At 44.3% G+C, this 24,745-nt stretch overlaps 1 protein-coding gene across 1 annotated transcript in view; it reads left to right on the forward strand.

The window, feature by feature from the left end:
* The first annotated feature begins 7,162 nt into the window (after positions 1-7,162).
* ctnnal1 (catenin (cadherin-associated protein), alpha-like 1) overlaps positions 7,163-24,745 on the forward strand; it is a 44,731-nt gene continuing 27,148 nt past the window's right edge. The window contains exon 1 of the mRNA XM_070984994.1: positions 7,163-7,502. Within this exon, the coding sequence (XP_070841095.1) occupies positions 7,407-7,502 (96 nt within the window). The 5' untranslated portion in view covers positions 7,163-7,406. The remainder of the gene's footprint in view (positions 7,503-24,745) is intronic.

The raw sequence follows: 24,745 nt of genomic DNA on the forward strand, positions 1-24,745 counted from the left end.
ATGAACGCGACTCGTCAAAATAATAATGTAATGTACATCTGTGAATGAATTTTAGATCCACAGATGTTACGTCTCACTTAATTCAAATCTTGATAAGACATCTCACTTCTACTCGCTGACGTGCCGCAGGACATGTGTTCCTGGCACATTTAATGTTAATATAAACACATCTGATGGACAGGTCCATCAGGGACATCCTGTCCATACTCACCGCAGTCCCCTCTGTGAATCCACTGGACTGTGTTCACTCTGCCTGTGTGTCCATTCAGCACAGCGACAACTCTTCTCTCCTGAAGTAAAACCAAATGGTGTGTTTACCAAGAAAACGAACAAAATATGGGTTTATTCACAGCTGTAGGATGCTCGACTATCTTTAGCCGTAACAACTAACAACGGCGGTTAGCTTTTCAGTTGAAATTTGGGAAATTTCGCTACCTGTGGGTCGTACAGAGCCACCGAGTTACATGTCCCAAACGCAATGGTCCCTCCACGACTCCAAGAAACAACATTTGGTGTCCTGTGGCACAGCAAGCTACATGGCATGTCTCAATTACGGCGCCGCCATCTTGACAGCTGTAGATATGGCGTCACTGTAAATGTGGCTGTAGCGAAACCGGCACGTGTGAACAAACGTTCCACATCCAACGGTTGACGGTTCCCCTGCAAATTGTACTTTTTTTTCTTTCTTTTTTTTAGAAACATTTCCACAAAACCAGTTCTTCCCTATTGTCTTTACTACTTCTACTATTTGTTAAGTGGGTTTAATGTCGTGATAAGCAAATACTAACGCGTTTTATCTCACTAAAACGCACTGCTGAGTAATGGCCACTAGGTGGCGGAAGACAATCACAAAATCCAGAGAGGCTCCTCCAATTAAAAATGGCATAAGTAATTTTTTACTATCCTATAGTTTAACTTCTCCTATCTAAGAGCATAAATAAACAGCACCGTAGTATGGATACTGTAAAATTCCCAGTGGTATTAACCAAAATAGATGATAGTATTTAAGATTACATGATTTAATGTATCTTAATTCACAAAATTAAAATGGGTAATAGTGAGACGCTTATTTCTTAGTCTAAGGAGATTTTTTCTTCTTTACCCTCATACGGGGAGTCAAAGGAGGTAATTTTAGTGCCTCGTTTGGAGAGATTTCAGCAGGATAGATTTGAACTCTGGCGTTCCAGCTTCAGGTTGGTCCATGTTCATTAAGCCACCCTGCTGCATCTGTCTGGTGTCAGTAAATTTTGCTGAAGACAACCCACGCATTTATTGCAGTACACAGCATACAAATAGGAAATGGTAATACTGTTGATAACTATGATTAGTGTGCTCCGTGTACCATAATAGAGCATTGGTCTAACAACAAATTCACGCACAACTTGTCAAAGGCAAATGTTTAAAACTTGATGTATTTCTATTTTTTGCCTGGGTCCAAGTCAGAGGACAACTAGATCAAATGCACTGCATATAAATAAACCAAATGGCTGAAGATATTTTGCATTATTTTGAAATTGCTCCATCAATGATCATCATGTGACACAGTGCACACACACACACTGCTGTGTCGGACATTATTATCCCTTTTCCAAGTATTGACTGAGGGTGACTGGTCGCAGCTGAGCTTGCTGCCAGCCAGACAGTCTTCCTTGTGTAAAAAAAAAGAACGAAGAAGAAGAAGAAGAAGAAGAAGAAAGAAAGCCCTTGAGCCCTTTGGATTTCAAAGGTTGAGGCGACACTTTTGTCACAAGGAGTTTCTAGGCACCCTCTTGACATGATCATGGGGGAGAAATGTGATGGCATCTGTGAACCCTTGAGACGATATGATAAATGACAGCATAGCAAAGACAAACAGGGATAGAGCCGAATCATATGAGGAAGTGAGAGGGGATGGAGGAGGGGTGGCTGAGGTCTTTATGGCTCGCCTCTCACTGTGCTAACTTGTGGTATATGTGCGTGACAAAGACAAAACAGACGCACCGTCACCAACACTTGAGCAGAAAATAGATTGTGTTCGTCCTGCTTTTGTTGCCCCCCCCCCCCCCCCCCCCCCCCCACTCAGCCTCAGACAGGATTTAGACGGACTTGGCAGGGTGAGACGACCTCTCTGTGCAGGATACCCGTGCATCCACGCCTCTCATCTCAGGAGTGGCAGCTAGGCGAAAGCTGGGATGTAGCCAGACAGCTGCGTCTGTGCAAAAAACATCTCTGTTATCTTTCTACTGCTCTGGCTATTCATTTATCATCTTCTCGTGGTGAAATCTGTGTACCTGCTTACACAATGCAGGATTAGTTTGATCAAATGTAATAGGTCATTGCAGGAGAGAGAGGGGAGGTTTATCAAACACGTATCCTGTCCTATTTTCCTCTCCAAAGAGTGTAAGGACATGCCATAATGTGGGTTTTGTGAACATGTCTTTGCACCAGGGTGATAATGCTGTTTCTCTAATGATGGGGTCATGCAAGGAAAGCACTTTGATGTAGCCCATGGACACACGCTGCATCAGCTATGATGCCCTCATTATATGTCTGCAACGCTCAACAGATTGAAAGGCAGGTTCCTGCCAATTAGTGTGTCTCAGGGAGGTCAGATTCTTAACATATCAACAGAGGAGACATTGTAGTGTGTGATTTATGATTAGTAATTGGGCTACAGCTTCTGTGTGAGTGAATATAACTGGTATAAATCTGGGTTTCTTAACCTCATCTGATCCTGTTTTTGTGCCCATACAAGAGCCTGGAGGGAATCTCAGTTTGTTAATTCATGAAGTGTGATGTAATTGTATAATAATAATAATGCATTTCCGTTTATCTTTTATTTAATACAGTGACCTTGAGCAGGATCCTGACTCCAAAGATGAGAAGCGTTGCCCTGTGTAATGCCCACAAGAGGATCTCCATGACACCGCTGTATGTGTCAAGAATTTCTGAAAGCGGGAAATTAAATGTAGATAATATCCTTGAATGTTTTATTCATTCGTTTCATTGTGCCATATATTGGCACCAAGTGCTCAATAAATCATTGTGCCTGAGAAGCTCTGAAGCCATCTTGGGAGAGAGGATGATCATTTAGGGAATATCTACAATGAACTTAAGGGCTTGAGGGATGATCGAGAGACCTCCTTTTCAACACTAAAATATGTTTGAGGTGTTTAAAGTGTCTTTCTCATTCAATGCCGTTTTCACACTCGCCTACAAACAAGCAAGTTTTAACTCTTACTTATATTATTTGCAGTTTACTGAATTTTCTCTGAGCTTTCAGTCAAAGGTGAAGTGTAGGAAGAGCTGGCTCGGTGAATGCACAGTATGGCATGCGAGAATGCAAGCTCGAATGGTAAAAAAATTTCAACTATAAAATCAACCAAGTTAAATAGCTAAGCTTTAGTAGATTATTTCCTGACACGCGTCATCGCGTTGAAGGCGATTCGAATTCTGGATGGAAACCGAATGATAATGCAAGGCGTTCATGATTATATAACAACAGAAATGGAGATGCAGAAAAGCCAAGATTGCTGGGGTGTGTGTCTGCATGGCACTTTGCTGCTGCCTGGTTTTGTTTACGTGCAATTAAATTAGCCATGCCCCCGAGGGTGCCTGCTTGGCAGAGGGAGAGCAGTAAATGACAGATGACCCATGCCTTATTAGCACTGCTGCTCTGGGTTCTTTTTTCTTTTTCATTTAAACATAACAAAATATTTGATTTTTATCCAGTTTTTAATTCCATGGTGCATGTTATCTGGAAGCAGTGTCATTTTTTTCCCAGCAGAGTCCATATGAACATAAACACCTGTGAGCCAGCCAAGATTAAACTCATCTAACATTATAAACAGCTTTAAACTATTCAGGGGTGGTCAGTAAAAACAGCAGCCAGCTAAATATGCAGCTCCTTCACAGAGGCCTCTCCGGTCACTGGATCATTGTAAGTGTGCGAGTTCAGCTGCAGGTCTCTGTCAAGGACACACAAACCTGAAGTGCAAGTATTCTGAGTTCTGGATTATGACTTACCTGGAGGCGAATATCAGTGTGAGAATTGCGGTGTGAAAACTATATGAAATTTAACGTTGTATAAAATATGTATGAAGAGGCCCAAGAACACTGTACATGCATACACAGAGTGTGCTTGAATTGTGTTCTCCAGATCTCGTGTTTTAAAATGCAGGCGGGGAAAAAATCCTTCAACATTCCCCCCGCAATCCTCCCTTTGACTCCCAAATTTTCAATCTACTTATCCAACTGGGGAATATGACTGAGTGCACTCATTTTACATTTTGCAGAGTGCAAAATCACTATCACTTTGGGCTCAGCAGTTCCTGTCCCAGGAGCTGTGGAGCCAGAGAGAATGATCCAGAGAGAGAGCGGGAGCGGATAAGTCAGCACTTCTAAAGCACGGAAAGAGACAGTAGCAGCTGTTAGCAACACAATCAAGCTATGCATAAGAATCTTTTATTTAATGAGTAATACCCTTGGACTGTGCAGATGAGCATACACAAAAGGGACTTCCTGCTTGCTTGGGCTTTTCAGGCAAATTGTCAAAATGCGGCGTGCCTAAAAGAGATTAGAGGCAGAGGAGCAAATATTGAATATTCCAGAACAAATGAGACACTGTTTAGAAAAACAGGCTTGTTTCACAGCGAGGAATATATGACAGCCTCATTGAGAACACGCACACGATCGGGTTTGTTTGAGCATGCGGATTGGGAGCTATTTGTCTAGATGATAACTATTTCCAGTGATATGTCGCAGGATGTCTTATCTTATTCTGCCTCTTGAACTTATCTTCTGTGACCAAAATCATTTAAGCCAGAATAAGTTAATGCAGCACAATGCAAGTAGCCGGAGTGCAGCTTGTTATCTTTTTGTCGCTTGGAGGAGAGCCTCTGAGCAGATTAACAAAAAAAAAAAAAAACCATACAGACATTATCTAGTTCGTAGTAGAGCCATTGATCAAAGTGGTACACAGCCCTGTCTGCAACTGCTTGCATGCCTTCATAATGATGCAGGATGTGTGTGTGTGTGTGTGTGTGTGTGTGTGTGTGTGTGTGTGTCTGGAGTGAAACCTATGTAAACAGGGAGGGTTAAACTAAAGCATAGCTCTGGGGTTTTAAATAAATACTGGCTGGGCCTGAGAGCAGCAGACTCACACACACACACACACACACACACACACACACACACACACACACACACACACACACACACACACACACACACACACACACACACCCAGCCATTGTCTCCACTGCTGAGAGTGCTTGCCAGCCACCATAGTTGATGATAAAGCAGGCAGCAAAAGCCCTCACTAACAGTACCACAGTGCTTATAAGCCATATCTGCTCTCAGCCATCTGGTGTGTTTGTAATATGAAGTGTTACTCACCACTTGTCATCCAGCGGCTCCACTTGTAAAGTTAGAAATAGCTACTGGAGCTACTTGAGGATACAAAGAATTTGGCAATAGTTTGGTCAGGCTCGGCTCCAGGTGGCAATAAAGTAGTTTGAGGCCTGTTATGGATACAAATCTGTGGGTCACAAAGCAAGAAGAGGGAGCATGTATTGTTTGGATGAGAGCTATGTTACTCGTTTTGGAGTGTGACTACAAGACTTAAAGAGGCTCTGATGCAGACAAATGTCACATACCTACGATGCCAGGTACAGGAAATAGTTAACAACCATGTTAGGCATGAAGTATAGATCTTGTACTGGGCATGCCCGGATTATTCCATTCAGAAATAACATCCTCATGGGTCACTGCAACCTGTAAATCGGTCAGTTTGTTTCTCCTAAAATGTCACCGTGCCATCCCTCTCAGGAACACACCTGCATGCAGAGAGTCTTCATCGTGCATCAAAAGATGAACATAGACTCGTAGGCCTATTGCATTGCTGTTTTGTTTCACCCCTCCAACAACTTATGAGTTTCTTGTTCATTTTGAGACCATGAGCTCCGTGTTGTGAAAGAAGTTTGGGGAAACTGGGTGAGATGTGGGGGTGTGGAGCTGGTAATCTTTAAATGAGGAGCGGGGGGATTTAAACCATTGTGTACCTTATGCATCACATCTACCTGTAGACATGAAAAAGTAATCAAATAGTGTAAGCAATTAAAGCAATTTATGTCCACCGATCTACAACTCTAAACACACACACCTCTAATGGAAATGATGGGTTTTATTGACGGGTTTCATGCTAAGCTTTGGTAAACAGATTTTCAGCACTTCTATTCAAAATCTGTCTGCAGAGGATAATTCTCTTTTAGTCTGAGCAGAAAAAATCCAGCCAGATCGGTGTGTTCCAGTTTGTTTTAGATTAGAAAACAGCAGTTGCTCTGTTATATATGCGATGCTTGTGTGCAGTTTCACTGATTTCAACCCAACCCCGAGCAGTATGAAGTCATTAAAACCACGTCAGTCTGGACACCTTGAGGGCCCCCTGCTCAGATTTGGCCCCCGGGTAACCCACGTCGCCCAGGACAGTAAGATCATGAGAACAAATGCTTTCTCCAGACAGACCACAGGTCAAGTTGGCAGCTCTCTTCTTTAAGACAGGCTCTGCATTCCAGTCAGTGCAGCTGTCCCATGAGGCTCAGCAGCCGGGTTTGATTGGCATATTTGGAAAGGATGATAAGGGATTCTCGGACTCCAGGGGATAATGTGGGATTCTTTGTCTCAGGGATCAAATCAGAGCTGTGCTGCGAGGAAAGCGTCGCTCCTCTCTCTGGAGGCGACTGGATGCAAATTCCTCTGATATCTGCATTTTCTTTGATTGTTAATGTTTACCTCTGAAATTTGCACAAAAGGTTTGCATGACTTTTTCAATCAAATCTCCCTTTTCTGCACGCTTTGGCCAAACGCAGAGATTCACTGATGTTTCAATGTCAAAGACTTTCAGGCAAATTTGACTGACACTGAATTGAATACAGAACTGCTGTAGTTGAGAGTACAGGTGGATTAAAACCAAAGCGATCATCCTGATTGTGCAACGGAGCTGCATTTCAGAAAGCCCTGACCTGCACATAAGCAACGAGAGCCTGAAAGTGTGTGTGTGTGTGTGTGTGTGTGTGTGTGTGTGTGTGTGTGTGTGTGTGTGTGTGTGTGTGTGTGTGTGTGTGTGTGTGGTGCGTGTGTGTGTGGCTGCCCACAGTGGTGTGCTGCAGTCCGCTTCCCCGCCGCTGTTGAGTAAACTACATGGACATTAGCGGGCGCAGCGGCACCACCAACGAGCCAGAGTGGATTAAAACAGCGTGCAGTGTGGAGAGCCACTCGACAAACGACCGTGTAACCGATTGCGGAACCCCGGTGTGTAACAACAAGTCCGTTCCAGCAGTTTGCAGCCGCGGACCGGCCGAGCAAAGGCTCTTGGTGAACTCAGCGGTGCCGTGCATTGTGTGTCAGGCAGGGAGAGCTCGGCGGGAATGGCTTCATCTCCGTGCGGCAACAGTAACTTTGATTCCGGTCTGGAAATCAAAACGCGCTCGGTGGAGCAGACCCTTATTCCTTTAGTATCGCAGGTGAGTACCCCGCAAACGCAAAACAAGTTGTTATGTTGCTATTTCTCAACCTCCTGTACTTTAAAAACCCACTTTGGCTTCACAGCAACAGCCGCGTTCGGACCCATGAGGCTAACTTTGTGTTTACCTGTTTGCACACGGATGCTACATGTTTTCCTCTCGTGTTGTGTTTAAAGTCTGTCTCAAGCGTGGGGAATTCACAAGAAGTTGTTACAGTGTAATTACTGTCATTGTTCGTATCAATAAATAGCGTATTACAGCCCACCAAGCCAACTCGCTACACGCTGCTCACGGCAAAGAGATTAGCAAAACTTTTAACATGTAAGAGAGTCTGAACACACACAGATTTAGTTGTTGTTAGGCAGAAGTTACAGAATTACATAACGGGCTATAGTGTACTCTAAATGGGGACGTAATCATGGGAGCAATGAAACAAATGGCCAGCCATCTAAAAAAACAATGAAGTAATTGTGATATTAATCCCATGTTTTGCTTTAAATCACATGAACTCCCCTCACTGCTCAAGAGGGCATTAAAGTTTTTCCCAGAAGTTGCGTGCTCCCCTCTGCCAGTCTGAGCTGCACTGTGACTCCCACTTCTCTAATTGGGCCACTTTGAGGCACGTGTTTTGTTTTTCAATAAACACAAGTGGATGAAAGACCCACTTAAGGCCACTGCACTCTTTCAACATCTCCTCTCTTGCACTCTGGAAACAGTAGTCCCAGCTGTGAAGGCATGGAGTTGAGGGGTTTACTGTATTAGTGCAACAAAACAGGCTGTTCATTTTCCACTGGAGGAACAGTAGCAGATGGTTCATTTTTCTGTGACTGTTTTCCACTGTTGTTTCCAGTGTGTCACTTAGGACGGGAGGTGGGTTGCATCTCATGAACAGGGGCATCCTCGCCAGTCTTATGAATGCTGACATCCCTTTACCGTGCAGGAGGCTGAAGAGCCACAGACCTGTAAATGTTGTGTTGTTTCCACTGAGAGACAGTGGAAGAGACGGGCCTCTCACCGGACAATAACACGATGGAAGGCCCCTGACTCCTTCCCCCCCCTGCACACTGAAAGCCTGCTTCCTCCCTCTCATTGCACTGGCTCATTTGAAAGATATGAGGCCATCCTGTGCTAAATGGACATAGGGATCGTTATCAGAAAAGGACATCTGTTAGGGGACGTGCTCTCTGCGCAGGCTGCTCGCTTTGTGGTCATTTTAATCTTCAGTCGCTTATAAGTGCACCAGAAAGAAAGTTTAGGATGAATCAAATCCAGGTCAGGTCATACCTGCAGCTACTGTGAGAATACTTATAGTAAGCACTGCTGTAACATTGTGCAAAAGCATACAGTAAATCTGCTGCACTCTGCGTTATCTTAATAATATTTATGCTGCAGCAAACTTATGGTGCACCCCTGCCCTCTGAGAAAGACTGGCCGAGCTCCAGTCTATAGCACAGAAGAATGTGCCGTATGCTGTAACAGTATTCAGCACTATTGAATAGTGGGCCTCAAGGACAATCTTTCCTAACTTTTTTTTTTTTGCTCAGTGTGTGAGGCATGTCCCCATAGCAACAGAGCTCTGCACTGCTGAAAGAATCAACATTTCCAAGGACTGTCATCTTCATATGTTATGTTTTGTTGTTGTTGTTGTCATCAGAAGGACAGTCGGTGCTGACCGGTACATTAGTTTCACCCGCTGTGAGCGCTTTCCATCCAGTGCGGCGACATGCACGCAAACCGCTCACTCTTGTGCACGCTGCAAATATGCACAAAACGTGTTTCTGGAGCTGAAACCGTTTGTTTTGCAATTATGACAACTGAGTTATCAGTTATCATTCTGTGTTTTTTTTAAAGTGTGAATATTTGCTGGTTTTCTTTGTCTTCTGTATTATTAAACCGAGTATCTTTCAGTCAGCCAAATCATTTGAAGATGTCGCCATGAGCTGTGAGAAGTTTTAATGGGCATTTCATTTTCAATTTTCTGACTTTCTGGATTTTACATGATAATAATATTCATTGGGTAATTACATAGAAGTAGGTGCGGTAGCCTACTGTCTAATAAGAAATAGGAATATAACAGGAAAATGGAGGGACTTTGCAACTATTCATCATTCATTTGCATTCACAGAGCAACTTAAGCCCTATCACTCGGGCGTCCGAGGCATGCGCACAGAATCAAAACCACAAAAGAAATCCGTCTAACTTGTGCATATGCCAGTGGTCATTAGAAGGACTGATGTTCTGTGGCGCTCTGATCAACGCCTGAATGTGAGTAAGATAACTCATTTAAGGGCTTTATGTGAAGGTTCCTCTGAGAATCACTATTGCCTTACATGAGTTCTAATTGAATTATTGTAGTCAGTGTAAATGCACTGACTGTGTGGGCTGTGGTGTGCAGCTTTTCCTCTAATGGAGCTTTGTATACATGTGTGTGTGTGCGTGTGTGTGTGTGTATGCATGTGTGTATGTGCATGTGTGTGTATGCATGCTCACATGTTGGTCATTAGATAACCATCAAGGAGGAAATGAAAAAGCAGTGTCAGTGAGAAAAGCTGGGGTTTGATAAGGTATTATGTTGTGCTCTATCCCCTTCTTTTATCAGTATGTATCTCCCCCCCACCCCCCCCCCACCCCCTCCCGTCCTCTCCTCTCGCTATGACGTTGATATCCTCAGGCCTCTGTTATCAGCTTCACTCCCACCAGGGCGTAATTATAGGCCTGGGAGTCTCCCGGCCTTGCAGTACGTACATACACACACACACACGCGCACGCACACACACACATGCACCAGACACACGCACACAGTCCCACCCACCACTTGTCTTTTCATGCTTGTATGTTCACCTGTCTCATTTAGCCCTTGCGTGCGCACTACTCAGAGTTTTTGCAATTTAGATTACGTCTGAATGCGATGAGTCCTGTTTGCGTAAACACGGCCACCTGGATGCTTTCTAATTGCATCCCCCATCATTTTGACCGTTCACTTCACCCTGTTTGAAAAGGAAGGGGCTCTTACTTGATTTAGCAGAAGCGCTCTCCTCAGCTAGGAATTCACTAATGTGCTGTACTCCACCTTTGCTGCTACAGCCATCTCCATACCAATGGACTTGCTTTGTGAGGGGCATGGTGAGGGTAATGAATTGCTCTGGTGGTGGTCAAAAATGTAATGGGCATCACACAGAGAGAGGGGAAACTCAGAGAATGTGTCTGCTGTTGTCCTACCTGTGATGTGCTCGGTAGCCAGCTGGAAGGCAATTAGCGATAATCTGGCTGCTTTTTCCTTGAGATCCGACTCCTGTTTTGAAGTGGTGATTAGTGAAATAACAGTTCTGTTCCTGGGTTTTTTTTTTGTTTTTTTTTTTATATATAATTGAGGTGTGTTCCTAGTAAAAACACACCAGCCCTGTCTGGGGGCGGACATGGTGGTCCTCAAGCTGACGAGTTGTTTTGAGGTAAAGATGTGTGGGAACGAATAAGGGCCAGCGAGTAATATCTGAGACTTTGATCAGATCGGTGAACATTTTTAACACTTGTGACACCCTGGCCTTGTGATTGCAAAGCTGCGCTGGCTCCATCATTTTTCTGCAGGGCTAAGCCAGGAGTTTCTTAAAAGATTTTCTGCTATAATTGGGCCCGAAAAATCCATTCTCTGTCCAAGTTTGTTAGTGTCGACTTTGTCATGCTTCCAGGGGTTCTGTGGTGCTTGCAGTTTTGTCTTCTGATGTGCCAAAAAAGGACCGCGGGTGAAAAAGCTTTTCCGTGTTCGTTTTGCGCGCAAACCGGATTGATATATCACCCAAACAAAAGCTCGTTGGCAGGTTTTGACGGTGCGATTTGCTCAGAGCGTTAGCATTTTGTCACATAAATTTCACATTAAACAAAACGCTGACCAAAAAAAAAAAAAGCACCCCATAAACACACTCCTCATTTAACGGCCCTGTAAGCACGACCATCAGTCACATTTTCAGCCCTCTTTCTGGAAATCTTGCAAATGGAGTTTTATTGAGGTACGAGGAACTATTTCCATCTCAGCGTCCCCGGCCCTGTGGTGGGGTGACATGACAAACGTCCAGCGAGTGAAGTTGTTTCTTATACCCAGACAGAGAGGCATTGCTGTTGCCACGAGCCCTAACAGATCTGCTTCCTCCAGCCGTATGATGATAATGAAGACAAATGCGTCCCTGGCATGAAGGTGAAACCACATGAGGATTACAGTGCGCCACAAGCATGCATGCGCGTGCATACACACTCACAGACCACATACTAACCTCCTGGGAATGAGACAAAATACACCTTTTTTTGTGTGTATTAGTGTGTGTTTGTGGAGGAAGGGTGGGGGATTCCAGTGTGGTTTGCGTGTCTTTGTATCTGCGCTCTCTGGTATGTGTGATTGTTTGCTCACGGACGACAGAAACCAAATGAATCTGTGGTTTCTTGGTGTTTGGGGTTTCATGTGTCGTCACCTGCGTTTTTTTCTGTCACTTCATCAGCCTTCTTTGAGGCCTCCATCCATAGCAGCGAAATGTCTGATAACGCATTTTCAGCACACGCCACCATTTTTCCTGTTTTGCCATCATCAGTGGAAGAGTTTGAAGAGTGGCCAGCGCATACGCTAAGTCTCGCGCTCATTCATTTGCCCATAGTTATCTTTCCTCTCCTTCAATTTGAGACTGGCAGAGCGTGTGGTTTAGTGTTTTGTTTCAACGGATCCCCTCCGGTTTGAACATCAAATATATGAATCACAGCGAGCCTGACTCACGTTATTGTTGTGTAAATGAGGATCTGAGGCGAGCTCCTGCTCAGTGGTAGGTAGTATACACAGGCAGTCAACACGCCTGTGTCATCAAATTGAAATGAGATGTAATTCCACTCAGCTCCCCCTGTTTTCCATTAAAGTGGCTGCATTAGTCAGCTAACTTTGTCAGTTCGGAGAATTCAGATTCTCTTTTGATGATTGCACTCTAAACATCCCACCCTCACTCTCTCCCATGTTTCTCTGACACACACACACACACACACAAATGTAAACACACATGTGCAAGGCTTGCATGACCAGTGCCTCCCCCTTGTCCCCCCTCTTTCACTTCTCACCATTGCTGTCAGGGGAGTCATTACAGGTCTCTGTTCCCTTTAAGTGCCGATAAAAGGGTCCGTGTCAGCGGTCGATCCATCGACCTCTCTCTGGCTAATATACTTCCAGATGAAAAAGTTGTGTATCGTTGGGAGTGCGTTTTCGTTTAAGTGTGTGAGTGATCGCACGTGTCCCCGAAGGGACCGGTCACCCCAACAGCAGAGTTAACTTAATGGTGAAAAAAGCTATCTCACCCTCTGCCGTTTAAGCTGTCTGAAGGCTGTGGCTAATGGCGATAACCGCTTTTAATTGTCTCAAGGAAAGCGTCTGCCTCTCACCAAGAAGTATTGCTGTAGCTGGGAGCTTGATAAAGTATTGATTAGCCATCCCTCCCATTATCAGACAGCCTCAAAGTGACATTACCTGTGCTCACATCGCTCTAAGACTTCAGCGTCAACTGAAATTGGAAAGCAGTTTCAGGGACCTGTTGTCCATAAAGTTGGGTCCTCCAGTGGCTTTTGGTCACGCAGATAGTTTGGATCCACGTTTTGAGGAGTCTAACGCTGAGATTTTTGGAAATAGTCCCTAAGAAAACTGTGAGTGAGTTCTTATAAAGACCATCCGGGACATTATCTGTAATGATATGTAGATACAAAATTTTTGCTGGCCAATTACCAGCCTGTACTTACAGCATATGATCATTTCTGTTTATGATCATTAGATAGACGCGTCATGTGAGCGTGAGCACGCAGGAAGAGATCTCTATCAGCGCGGACGTGGTGCCTAATGTCGCGTGGTGTTTTACGGTGTCTGGCCTCACTGGAAGCACCCTGCAGATTGAAACAGATGCATAAACACACGCCCAGAAGCACAGACAAGGACATGCTTATTGACATGAATTACTCATCAGCTTCTCTGCCAGTTCTTCTGCAGCTGCACACAAAATTTCAACATCAACGCATCATTACAAAGGAGGCACCCAGTTTGATAAGATAGCAGGAACACTGTTAGCAGGCCTCCTCCTTGCAGCACCAAACACAGGCACAGGATATGAGGATAGACAGAACCATGAGGTGTCACCGTACATGCTGTCAGGACAGAGGAGACTGAAGTGTGTGAAAGGACAGCCCTCTTACTGTAATCTTGTACCATGTATCCTCCCACTCGTCTTGTCATGTATTGCCAGAGATATCACGCAGCGTATCTATATTGTCTGCTGCCTGGACAACCACAGGCAAACAGATCAGTAGTTGGCAGGCAGCTGTTTATATCCCATTGTCTTTGTGTTGGCGGTTTCTTGGCTCGGCGGAGTGATAGTTCCAGTCTTCTGCACATGACATTGACTGGGACAGTTGTTGTCAATGTGGGGGGTATGGGCCTTGCTGAGGGAAGCTCTGCAAATGCTGGGGAAGGTAGGGAAACTTGTGAGGTTGTCTTATAAAAATGAATAAAATGTCGCACAATATTGTAAAAATTTTAGCACAACAGGAAAAAGCTCATTAATGGATTTTGTCACCTCGATTTTTAGTCATACTTTCATTTAGGGGATAATCATGTTGGAGTTTTTCAACTACAGTTCCCATAATAGTCTGAAAGACTTAAACAGTGGAGTCAGTTATGTAGCTATGGGCTACACCTACAGACACAACAGTTTTTTAAGCTTATATCTGGTTACGTTTGGGCAAGTTGGCACCATTAAATGTAGACTGAAGTAGATCTGTTTGCAGTGGATGTACAGGCGAATATCACTAGAGTACTTTAATGCCGAAGAAAACTGAAAAATGTGATGATTCTCAGGCAAGTTCTGCATTAATAAGCAGTGTTTTGTCTTTTTTTGATGATTGCATTCTGATGCAAATCTGGCTCTAAGGGTTTTAGCACCTTTAAGTACAGTACATGCCTTTCACCTCATGCTGTATACCTCACGCCTCTGTAAACCTCTGCTCTATGAGGAAGGCCAAACCTTCATAATTTAGTTTCATGATCCTATGAGGATAGCTAGCTAACACGGGGATAAACTGCCAGATTAGGCCCTCTGAAAAAGAATCTTTGCTGTTTGTCAATAGTGTTGTTTGCTCTGAATGTTACATAAACTCTTAAAGTGTAATTGTCTAATGATTTATTCCTTTTAAGGCCATGCAACACAGAAATATCTGACGTACATCCCAAAGCTCTCGTAGTCATCGTGTTTGTTCTCCTCTCCCTCTCCAGAAGCAACATTGCTGACTGTACCGCAGAGGAATCCTTCAGTCTGGCTTGTATGTGTTAATTGCTTTCTTCGAGCGTCTTTGAACTTCTCCCCTCTCGATAATGAGTTCTTTTAAAGAGATGAGGTTTGACATGACAGAACAAAGAGAGTGTGAAGGACATGGAGAACGCAGAATACCAAACGTTTTCTTGTCTTTGCTCATTCTGAATAGGCAGAAATTTCAAATATTTAAAGTATGCTATGTCACTCCAACCTTCTTCCCATGGTAGAATAGAAATATATATAAATGAAAGTGTTTTTTTTTCTATATTACTTTTATTGCAAATGCTGGCTGATGTTTAATTAGCAGTTATCTGATAAATTGCTCTGTAAAATGCGTCAGAAAGTGTCACTTTTGACCTTGTGCAGCAGTATCGCCCTCAGTGTGAAGCCATAAAACCCAGCAGGGCAAAACGTGAAGTCTAGTAATACTGAGCGCACAGTGAAATCCTTCATTTTACGATGTGAGCTCAGGGTGTTGGTTTGAGGAGGAAGCATCAGTATGTAAGAAGCTATTGCGCCGTGTTTGTATGCCTTCCACCCTTCCTCTATTGCTCTGCCCAATTTCCTGATTTTGTTTTCCTGTCACACTCCTTACTCTCTTGCTCTTTCGCTCTCTGTCTTCAGCCTTGTGCTCAGTGTCTCCCCATCTCTTTCCACTTAGCCCCCTTTTTTCTCACTTTTAATCTCAATCTCTCCAGAGAGTCCGGTGTCCCCGCGTCACCTCATTAATTTCCCTGCCTGCTGAAAACCTAGCCGGTGGCTACAGGTGGCGCGCAGAGCTGAGAAGTTCAGCCGCACCATTCCTCATAGGATCTCATACCTTTTTTTCCCTTCTGTGCTGTAAACTGAGACCTAATCCTCAAGCCTGCACCTATTCTGAAGAACAGTAATGGGAACAGCGTGTAACCAGCTCAGCCAGATTTGACCGTCCCTTTTCTTTGACATAGAACGCTTGAGAGCAATCGGGATGAAGCTATTCTCACCAGCTTTTGTCACATATCTTCAGGGGAAATGTTTTAGGAAGCCAGCGCACTGTTGAAAGCACAATTGCAGGCAGATAGCATCTCAAACGTTTTCACAAAACACAGAGGTGCTCGGCTGTTGCCGAACAAACAGAGTTTCTTCTCAAATACGGAGCGATATTTAAACCGGCCGCTTTGAAGTCGTCGTTTCAAGTGACAGCTTCCTGCATGGACGTGCTGTATCTAACAGGTCAGCAACTGCGAGGAAAGCATTGTGAGTCCCCCTCACATCGTCCCATTATAGAAACCTGATTGCTTGTAGAGATTATTTGCCGTAGATTTTATGTTTTGAATGCTGATGAGGCAGAAATAATTACAGAAGGACAGACTCAGCTGATGTGTAAAACCTCAGTGATGCTCGTCCTTCATCGATACCCTGAAAGTACCTGATACCTATCAGTATGGTGAGGGAGTTCTCATCTTGTCACTGTTTCTGGGTGACTGGAGCCGGTGGGTGACAGCTGGGGGCCAGCCAGCCGGTAAAACACAGCGCAGTGTGGGTGGACCCACACACACACACACAGAGTGCCAACCCCTATAAATAAGTTAAAGTCACTCACCTTCTATAAATAATGTTCTGCTTGTTCTGGACATTCAAGCGTGTCTGTTGTCTGAAGGGCTGAAAGGAGCTTTTTGAGCTGCTGATGATATAAAACCTTTACTTGTGTTTGAATATGAGGGTTACTGATGGGAGTATTTATTATGGGTGGGGCTTTATTTTCCGACTTAGATTGGATCTCTGTTCCTGATTCTGGCTTAAATAAATGTTTTTTGCGGTTTGAATAAGCCTTCCTGGAACTTCAAATATGTAATAACAATAATGTAGTGAAAATATGTTCCCTAAGCCCCCCATGAATGTGTGTGAGAGAGTCATTGTGTCACAACACAGGCCATTATGCAGGCTGAAGTCAGGGGGGGGCTGCATTCCTTCACTGGGCTCACATTTCGTGCTTCTGCAACGTGCATCGTGTGAGTGCTGTCTGAAATTGTGTCTTTATAGGAGCATCACGGCTCGGGTCAAAAGTCAAAGTCTCTAAGGATGAGACCTTTACGCTTACCGTACTGGCTGGTATGCACGAGTTAGCGCCTCTCCCACCCCCAAGGGCTTGAACTTGGCCTCGCTTCATTCGCTCACCACTTTCATCAGCGAATCCTCTTGCTCAGCCGCCATCCCTCTGCATCGAGGGTTTTGATGTTTGGCTTGACGCGCTTCATTGATTTATTAATGCAGTCGTTCACTTTTTAAAGTCCCTTTCTTCTCGAATGTCAAACCTTCAAGGCCGTATTCTTAGAAACGCCCCTTTTTTCCCCCTCTGGGTGAGGGTTTGTGTCGCTCTGGGGATAGTTTGCAGTCATGTTGATTTTCTTCCACACCTGATATCTTATCTTCACATCTCCTGCCTTTCGTCTGCAGAAAAGGAAAAATTAAAGTGCCTCAAAAAGTGGGAGGGCAGAAATCTTTTTTTTCGATTTGCGCCTCAACAGGCGACTCAGAAACCAAGCCCATTGCTCTTTGTCACTTTGCGTCTTCATGTAAGGACAACAAGCCTTATTATTTTAGAAACAAGCCAGCGCCTTTGTGTCCGGTGTGCTGGGTCAGTGTGGTCAAAGCAGCCGTTCTCCTTCTGCAGAACATGCTATCGCTGTGGGAGGCTGTCACACAGCCTGGTTAAGCCCCTTTCACACACTGTTCACTGCACACTATTATTTGTCCATTAGTTGTAATTACCCATCATGATGACTGATGGAATGTTTTCGAGGCTGAGTTGGCAAGCAGTTAGGATTATCCTGTTGAGGACTTTATATAATTACCCAGTCATTAAACACAGCTCAGTGTGAAGACAACCTGAGGGGGGCGACGTTCGTACCTCCGGGTTGTGGAAGCAGCCTGTTGTCGTCATGCTGTGTTGCACCCGAGAAAGTGACTCTGGGTTGTTTGTGCTGTGGTTGATGCGTTATTGAGACCAAGCTGACTGAAGGCTTTAAACGTCCAATGCTGCAATTTTACTCTGAGGATGAAGCTCTGCAAGGCCTCACAAAAGAATCTGATATGATGACATGAAGATGCAGGCTCTAATTGTCATGATCGCTTTGGTTTGGTTTCATCTAAATGGTGCTGGCCGACGGATCCGGCGATAGTTCTCAGACAGGTTGGGTCGATTTACAGTTCCGCCTCTTTGGGTTTTACACAGGTACTCATCAGTCTTCACTGTTGGCCCAGGAGATCCTCACTGAGATAATTAAGGCAGAATGTAGAGCCTCATGAGGAACTGGAGCATGCCCGTTTCAAGTGCTTTCATATCGCGTTTCAACAGCACAACAAAGAGATCATGGTGGGGTACAATCAAGGTTTGGAGTCGAATAGCAAGAACAAAGTAGGAATAGTGCTCTGGGCCACGTAGAGTGTTTTGGCGCGACACATAAAGATTTGTTATAGCCTGCGAGAGGCCCTGTGATTTCCATGATGCAGAAAACGGTTGGAATCTGTGAAACTCCAAATATTGCAGAAATTGTGAAAATGTGAATGCAATTTAGACAAATAAGTGTTTCCCTGCCCTTCCCTTTCCTTTCTCTAAAGTGTGCTGTTGTGCGTTTGTCTCTCTCTCTCTCTCTCTCTCTCTCTCTCTCTCACACACACACACACACACACACATGCACACACACACACAGAGTCATGTTGAAGAGGTGGGGGGCTAGCAAGAGCTCATCACTCAACAAACGCTCAGTGCAACCACACTGGCAGACGCGAGATGCGAGTTTGTTTGACTTCATGGCTGTATGAGTCAGATATCCTGTTGAAAAAAAAAGAAAAAGCTACACCTGTTTCTGGTCAGGCATTGTAAACAAGGAAGAGTGATGCCCGAGCGTGAGAGTAGCCTTGGTCAGACCCGCTTGCCCGCTGTGTTCGAGCTGCATGTGGAGGGTGTGCTGCAGAAGGTGCAATGTTGTGTTACATCAAAATCATCGATATTTATTACATTTTGCATATTTTCTCATTGAATTGTGGAACTTTTATTCATCCACTGCATGATTAGACAGAAACTGAAACAGAAAACACACAATTTGGGAAGAATAAAGCTCTATCTGGGAAACATTTCAATGGATTTCGTTGGGCCCTACCTCTGTATTGTTTCTTTTGAAGGTGCCTCATCTCTAAAGGTGAGTCAGATCTAAATTATTCATCTTGTTTTCGTCGCTGACTCTGTGGAGCTTGAATACCACGCACCTTAATTAAGATCGTTGGCTTTGGTTATTCATTAATTGGAAATTTTAGTCTGTTAATGCATGCCGACAACAGGCCATGTCTGCGATCAAAACCTTCCACTGAAACCTTTTTGTTTGCTTTCTTGCCTCTTCCTGGAATGTAACCACTTGCCTAATACAATTAGATGAATATTATATTACAGAGCTGTAAGTCTCATTCAATTAGTGAAACCAAATATGACTTCAGCATCCAAGCAAAGGCTGTTTGCAAGTTATGAAGCGTTCCCCTGAATGTTGCCAGCTGATGGAGAGATTGGAGACCTCACATATAGATGTAATATTTGACGTCTTTTTCGTTTTTCTGCGGCGTTTCGCTTCCTTTGTTACGTTTCATTGCCAGATTAAACAACTGCCATATCCTTGTAAAAGATTTACTCCCAGGCTAAAGCATGAAGGAGACGTCTCCATGAAATAACCTGGTTTTCTGCGGAACAAAGAGCCCAGTGTAGCCTGGAGAGATCTGTAACTGCATACGGTGTACATTTCCAGATGGGTGGGATCTCATCTGCATTGCCCTGCTGGCTGGTCCAGAGCAGTCTTTGATATTATGCTCTTGGATGTTTTGCAAAAACTTGCTTAGGTCAGAGATGTCTGTGCTGGCAGGCTGGCCATCTTGGTTTCAGTATGATAACAGTTAACAGTAAGATAGAAGATTCGTGTTGTCAGCATCCTCTTTTCTTTCTTTTTTTTGGGTCTATTTTTGGTTTGTTACAAGCTGACATGACTTGCTACACACTCTGGGACCCTCTCAATCTAGACTATGATTTGCCTGTTGGCTATTTTCAACAATTGGGGGGTTTTAAGGTATTTTATACAATGTTTTACATCTGTTTGTGACACCCTTACAATGAGATGCTGTTAGTGGCGTACAGCTGTCAGCAGATGCCAGCCAATTCAAGTGCAGTGCTATTACTGTGTCATCGCCCACATACTGGTAGAAAAGGGTTGAGCCCATCCCCAGCATGAAGACTGAGGCTACATTAATGATACATCTAGGGAAACACGTTTGACTTATTGTTATATTATTCATTTGACAGCAGAGCCTCTTCTGTTTTGTGTTTTGCTCAAAACAAGTACAGAAAAGATCCCTTTCAGCTGCAGACTCACAGATTATTTTAGTGGAATCCATTCACTTCTCACACTTCTCAAACTCTAATGTGTAACGTGAGAGAGGAAAATTGCCGTCCCCGCTGTAGAGATTCGAGAAAACGTCACATTTTTATGTTTGGACCAACATTCACAACCACATTAAGATAATTCTACATAAAAGGTAGCGTGACCGTGATGGCTCGTGGGCTACTGTTTCGAAGCCTTGAGTTGAGTGGCCATCGCCATCTTGGTTTTTCATAACAAGGAGTATATTTGGACGAGACGGCGGAGCTGGGGATACACATTGCTCTATCCCGATTGTGTCTGACTGCGAACCCAACAATACGCCGTGGTACTGACTCGTCAGTCACAAGGTAGCCATGCCCTCAAGCATACCCTGCAGTATTGTCTGTTTTCCTCTAAATGGGACAATAATTTACAAAATGAACAAGGTGCTGTATTGAAGATGATTTGAAACTAGCAGTGGAGTCCATAAACTCAATAGGGGCATTTTTACTGACGAAATATATCAGTTGAGAAGTTGGGTCATTTTCTCACATGCATACAATGAGACTTCTCTCTGGAGTCGCCCCCTGATGGCCAGAGAAAGAATGCAAGTTTAAGCCATGTCCACTGTTCATGGACGAGAAGACTGTTAGTATCTAACGTTTTGTCGCCACCACAGAGACTCCAGCTAAGTGCTAAAGTATGATAAGGTTGTCAGACATCCACCGATTGCAGTTAGCTGTTGGTTGGTTGATTAATGGTTTACAGTCTAATGATGTGTTTTTGTATTGATTACTGACGGTGTAATTATCAGCTAATTGTAGTCAGTTTCTAATGGCAGTGTGCAGTAAATGGTTGCCCTTTTTGTGTGTGTGTTTTCTAAATTACTTTCCTAAACATAATGTGCTTGATGGTGTTATTAATGACTCATTATGAAACCTGAAAGCTCAGCATTCCTGTCGGCCTTTTTTAGCTTCCCTTTAATAAGTAACATCAACATTTACTCACCCAGAAGCAACTTCTCTGTACAATATCTCCTCTTTCTGTCAGCTGCTGTGTGGCTGCAGTGACCTGAAGAGACCCAAGAGGCAAAAAAGTGTTTTCAGTCATTTTTGGAACTGCTAATCTTGATCGCAATTGGCCCATTAATAGACTTTATTCATCATTAGAATATAACAATAACAATTGAGTTGGTCACATTTTAAACAGACATTCATGTTACACCTTTAATAAACTTTTCAATACAGAGTCCTACATACTTTTCTGTGTTCATAATATGGGTTCAGGGCTTCGCCTTTGAGTGCCTCTTGGTGCTGTTTTTAATGCCGTGTTGCCATTAGATTAATTGTGATCAAGTTTTTTTTTACTCACTACCCTCCCACCAAAATCTGTAAAGGATTTTTGAAGAGAAACAAGGTCGGTGAACCACAACAGTGGTTTTTGTCATGGTCCGGTGTTCTGCAAACAGGGGAGATCGATTCCCTCTGCTCCCCTTCCCATCTTAGTTAACCTTGGATCGTGGTTAACAGAGCAAAAATCGATCCACAGCCATATTTTGTTTGTCTGCCTCCTCAGCAGCGACCGTTGAGGTCACTCCCTCGCACTCTCGTCCATCCACCACACCGAGAGGAGTTTCTTCACCGGCCCACTACAGTTTTAAAGACTCATTTCGCTCTGTGGCTCCCCTCAGCCTTCTGTTTTTCTCCGTCCTAGCTGTCCACCCTCTTTCCTTATTTACTGTATGCCCTCTGCCACTCTCCCGCATATCTCTCCATCACAGCTGTCCATCTGTTTTTCTCCCAGGTTTATCATTCTGTCTTATCAGCCGCTGCTGGTCCCTCTAGGCTTCCTGCACCTCATATCAGCCTTACTGATTACACTGTAGATTATGTGTTACTGTCAGTGCACTAACAAACCAGGTCAGCGACGTCCCACAAGACGTTCTTGTACTTGAATGAGTAATACATCCACTCAAATGTCAAGTACGGCTTTCATGCATATGGGGGCTAAGCACGTGAATGAAAGTGTATTTTATTGATGGCTGTTTTAATGGAGACTGATTTGAACTTGCTTGTCAAAATGTGTCACACATAAACTACAACTGGCCCAGGTCAGAGTGACTCTGGAGAGCTCGCTGCTCAGCACCCTCGGTGGGCCCACTTAAGACTTGATAGATTTCCCATTATTTTCAGACAGCCATGATGGAGTACCAGGAAGCACACAGCCTGTTCTGCCTCCCTTTTCGCTTCCACTCCCTGAGCCGCAGAGCTACCCTGCTATGGCACATGAGTGGTAAACCAGTCTGCTGCCAAGCCCTGGAGATGAATACTCATCTTCATGGGAAACAATCACAAATATGTAATCTGGAAACCCTGGGCCATATTTCCACCCCCCCTGTTTCATAGAGGCTATGAACGCTTGAACTGTGGCAGAGCACCAAGGATCGATGCCAAGCTGTAACACCAGGCAATAAGTGGGATTATATTTGTCGTTTATTTGACAGTGAATGGTCCCTTGGAAAATATGAGCTGAGTTTATTGGTTTTGTCTACCGTGTGCCAACCTCACAGTCTATTCTGTTGTCTTGGCCTCGCTGCATGCACGTGGGCAGGCTGAGCTGATTGTCAGATTGCCGTAACGTAGAGCTGGGTGCCCTTGATGACCACAGCAGCTGCAGAAGAAGCGACTGATGGTAGCACAGGTTCAGCGTTTGACTTGCTGAATTGTACCATTTATATTCCATTCAAAGAAGAGTACTTTTGACGTTGTTTTGAAGGCTCAGCCAAAAGAAAGTCACAGAGCAAGTTTGCACTGTCGGCATTAAAAATGTTTTGATTGATATGCTTGTTGTTAAATTGGTTTAAGTGCTTTGTCCAGTAAAACACATCTGCATTTTCACAATATTCAAGGGGCTCCTTGGTGAGTCAGCTAATCTAACTGAGCTTGAATTCCTTACACCCCCCCCCCCCCCCAAAAAAAAAAAAAAATGATGATGCACGCTGCAGCAGCACTTGCTGTTGTGCCATGGTGCGACAAAAGCTGAAGCAGGAGGGAAGGAGTACGCCGCTTGACACGTTGGCCATGCTGTGAGTCATGAGAAGAGCCCGGAGCTAACATTTCAGTTGACTACTCAAGGGTTAGATGCCACCTCAGCTTTAATGGGAAAGTCACGGTCGCCTGCAGAGATTTCACTGCAATGAGGACAGATGGGACAGTTAGCAAGTCATGTTATTGCTTTGACCATGAAAATGTACAGTGGAAGCAGCTGAACTCTCAGTTCTGTCCGAGAAGAGGGATTAAGGATGGAAAGGAGAGTGAGGGTTTGATCAGAAACACATCTTCAGTCAGATGTCTGTAATCCAAAAGTTGCTAATTTTAGAGAAAGGGTTAGATGAGAGGAGCAACACCACTCTCACATGAGTATGACAAATCAAGGAAAGCAAATCTATATAAACCTTCCCATGCATCTTTTCCTTCAGTAAAGCAAATGTTTACAGCACAGAGGAGGCACTGTCACAGCATGGGAAGCTCGGTGCATGTAGGTCTCGAGGCCCAGGTGAGCCAGCGCCTCGGGGTGCTCTGTATCCGATGCTGACCCCCACAGTACATTCCTAGATGCTTCCCCAGGTAGAGCGGAGAAGGGGCAGGTGAACAGCTGAGGCAGCCAGAGGGACTTTGACCCAGCAGTCACGTTGTGTTCAGGGCACATCTCTCTTCTCCTTGCTTGACCCCCCCCCCCTTCCTGACTTTCTCTTTGTCTGCCTCTCCCTCCCTCCCTCCCTCCCTCCCTCCCACCTTCTATCCAGAGAATTACGTGAGCAAGAAGGAATGAAAAGCGGTATTGTGCTCTGTTGACTGCAAGCTGTGTGTGTATGTGTGTGTGTGTTTCAGTGACTGTCTTCTCTCCACTCGAATGCTACGCAGCTATTGCAGACATCACAGCCTTGGCATGCCACAGTGGTCAGAGGTGCAAGGAACATGTTTTAACCGGCATCATACTCATCATGTTTTCCATATGTCAGGGTCACATGCAACACACACACACACACACACACACACACAGCATGCCTCTACAACACCAGCGGCATAAATTGATGCTAACAAAAAAGTTGTTTTCCCAAAGACGAAAGTTCCATTACATCATTTTTACATGTACGCAAACTTGTTTCATTCACTGAATAATGCAGGTGGTGCAAAGTATCCTAGTTAAACTGCAGTGCAGATAAAACATTGCCTCATGGCAGCGGCTGGAACAGAGCCCAGGAGCACAACACTGTGTCCGCTAACATACGACTTAGACAGCACTGCCCATGTGTGGCCTCCTTCTGGCGTCTCTCATGTGATTGTTCACAGTGAGAATGAAGACATATTTTGTCAACCCCCTGTAATCAGCCATTTACAGAGAAAAAGTAAGTTATTGTTTCCCATAGACGGGAAGAAAACAGGTCGAGGTCTGCGCTTTCACTGCTCGTAGTGTGCAATTAACTGTTTTTGTTTTTTTTTTTTAGTCAGGAAATGTGAATTGCACACAGTGGAACTAAAGC

The sequence above is a fragment of the Chaetodon trifascialis genome, chromosome 17 (genome assembly GCF_039877785.1).
Source record: "Chaetodon trifascialis isolate fChaTrf1 chromosome 17, fChaTrf1.hap1, whole genome shotgun sequence".
In the NCBI taxonomy this organism is placed as follows: Eukaryota; Metazoa; Chordata; class Actinopteri; order Chaetodontiformes; family Chaetodontidae; genus Chaetodon; species Chaetodon trifascialis.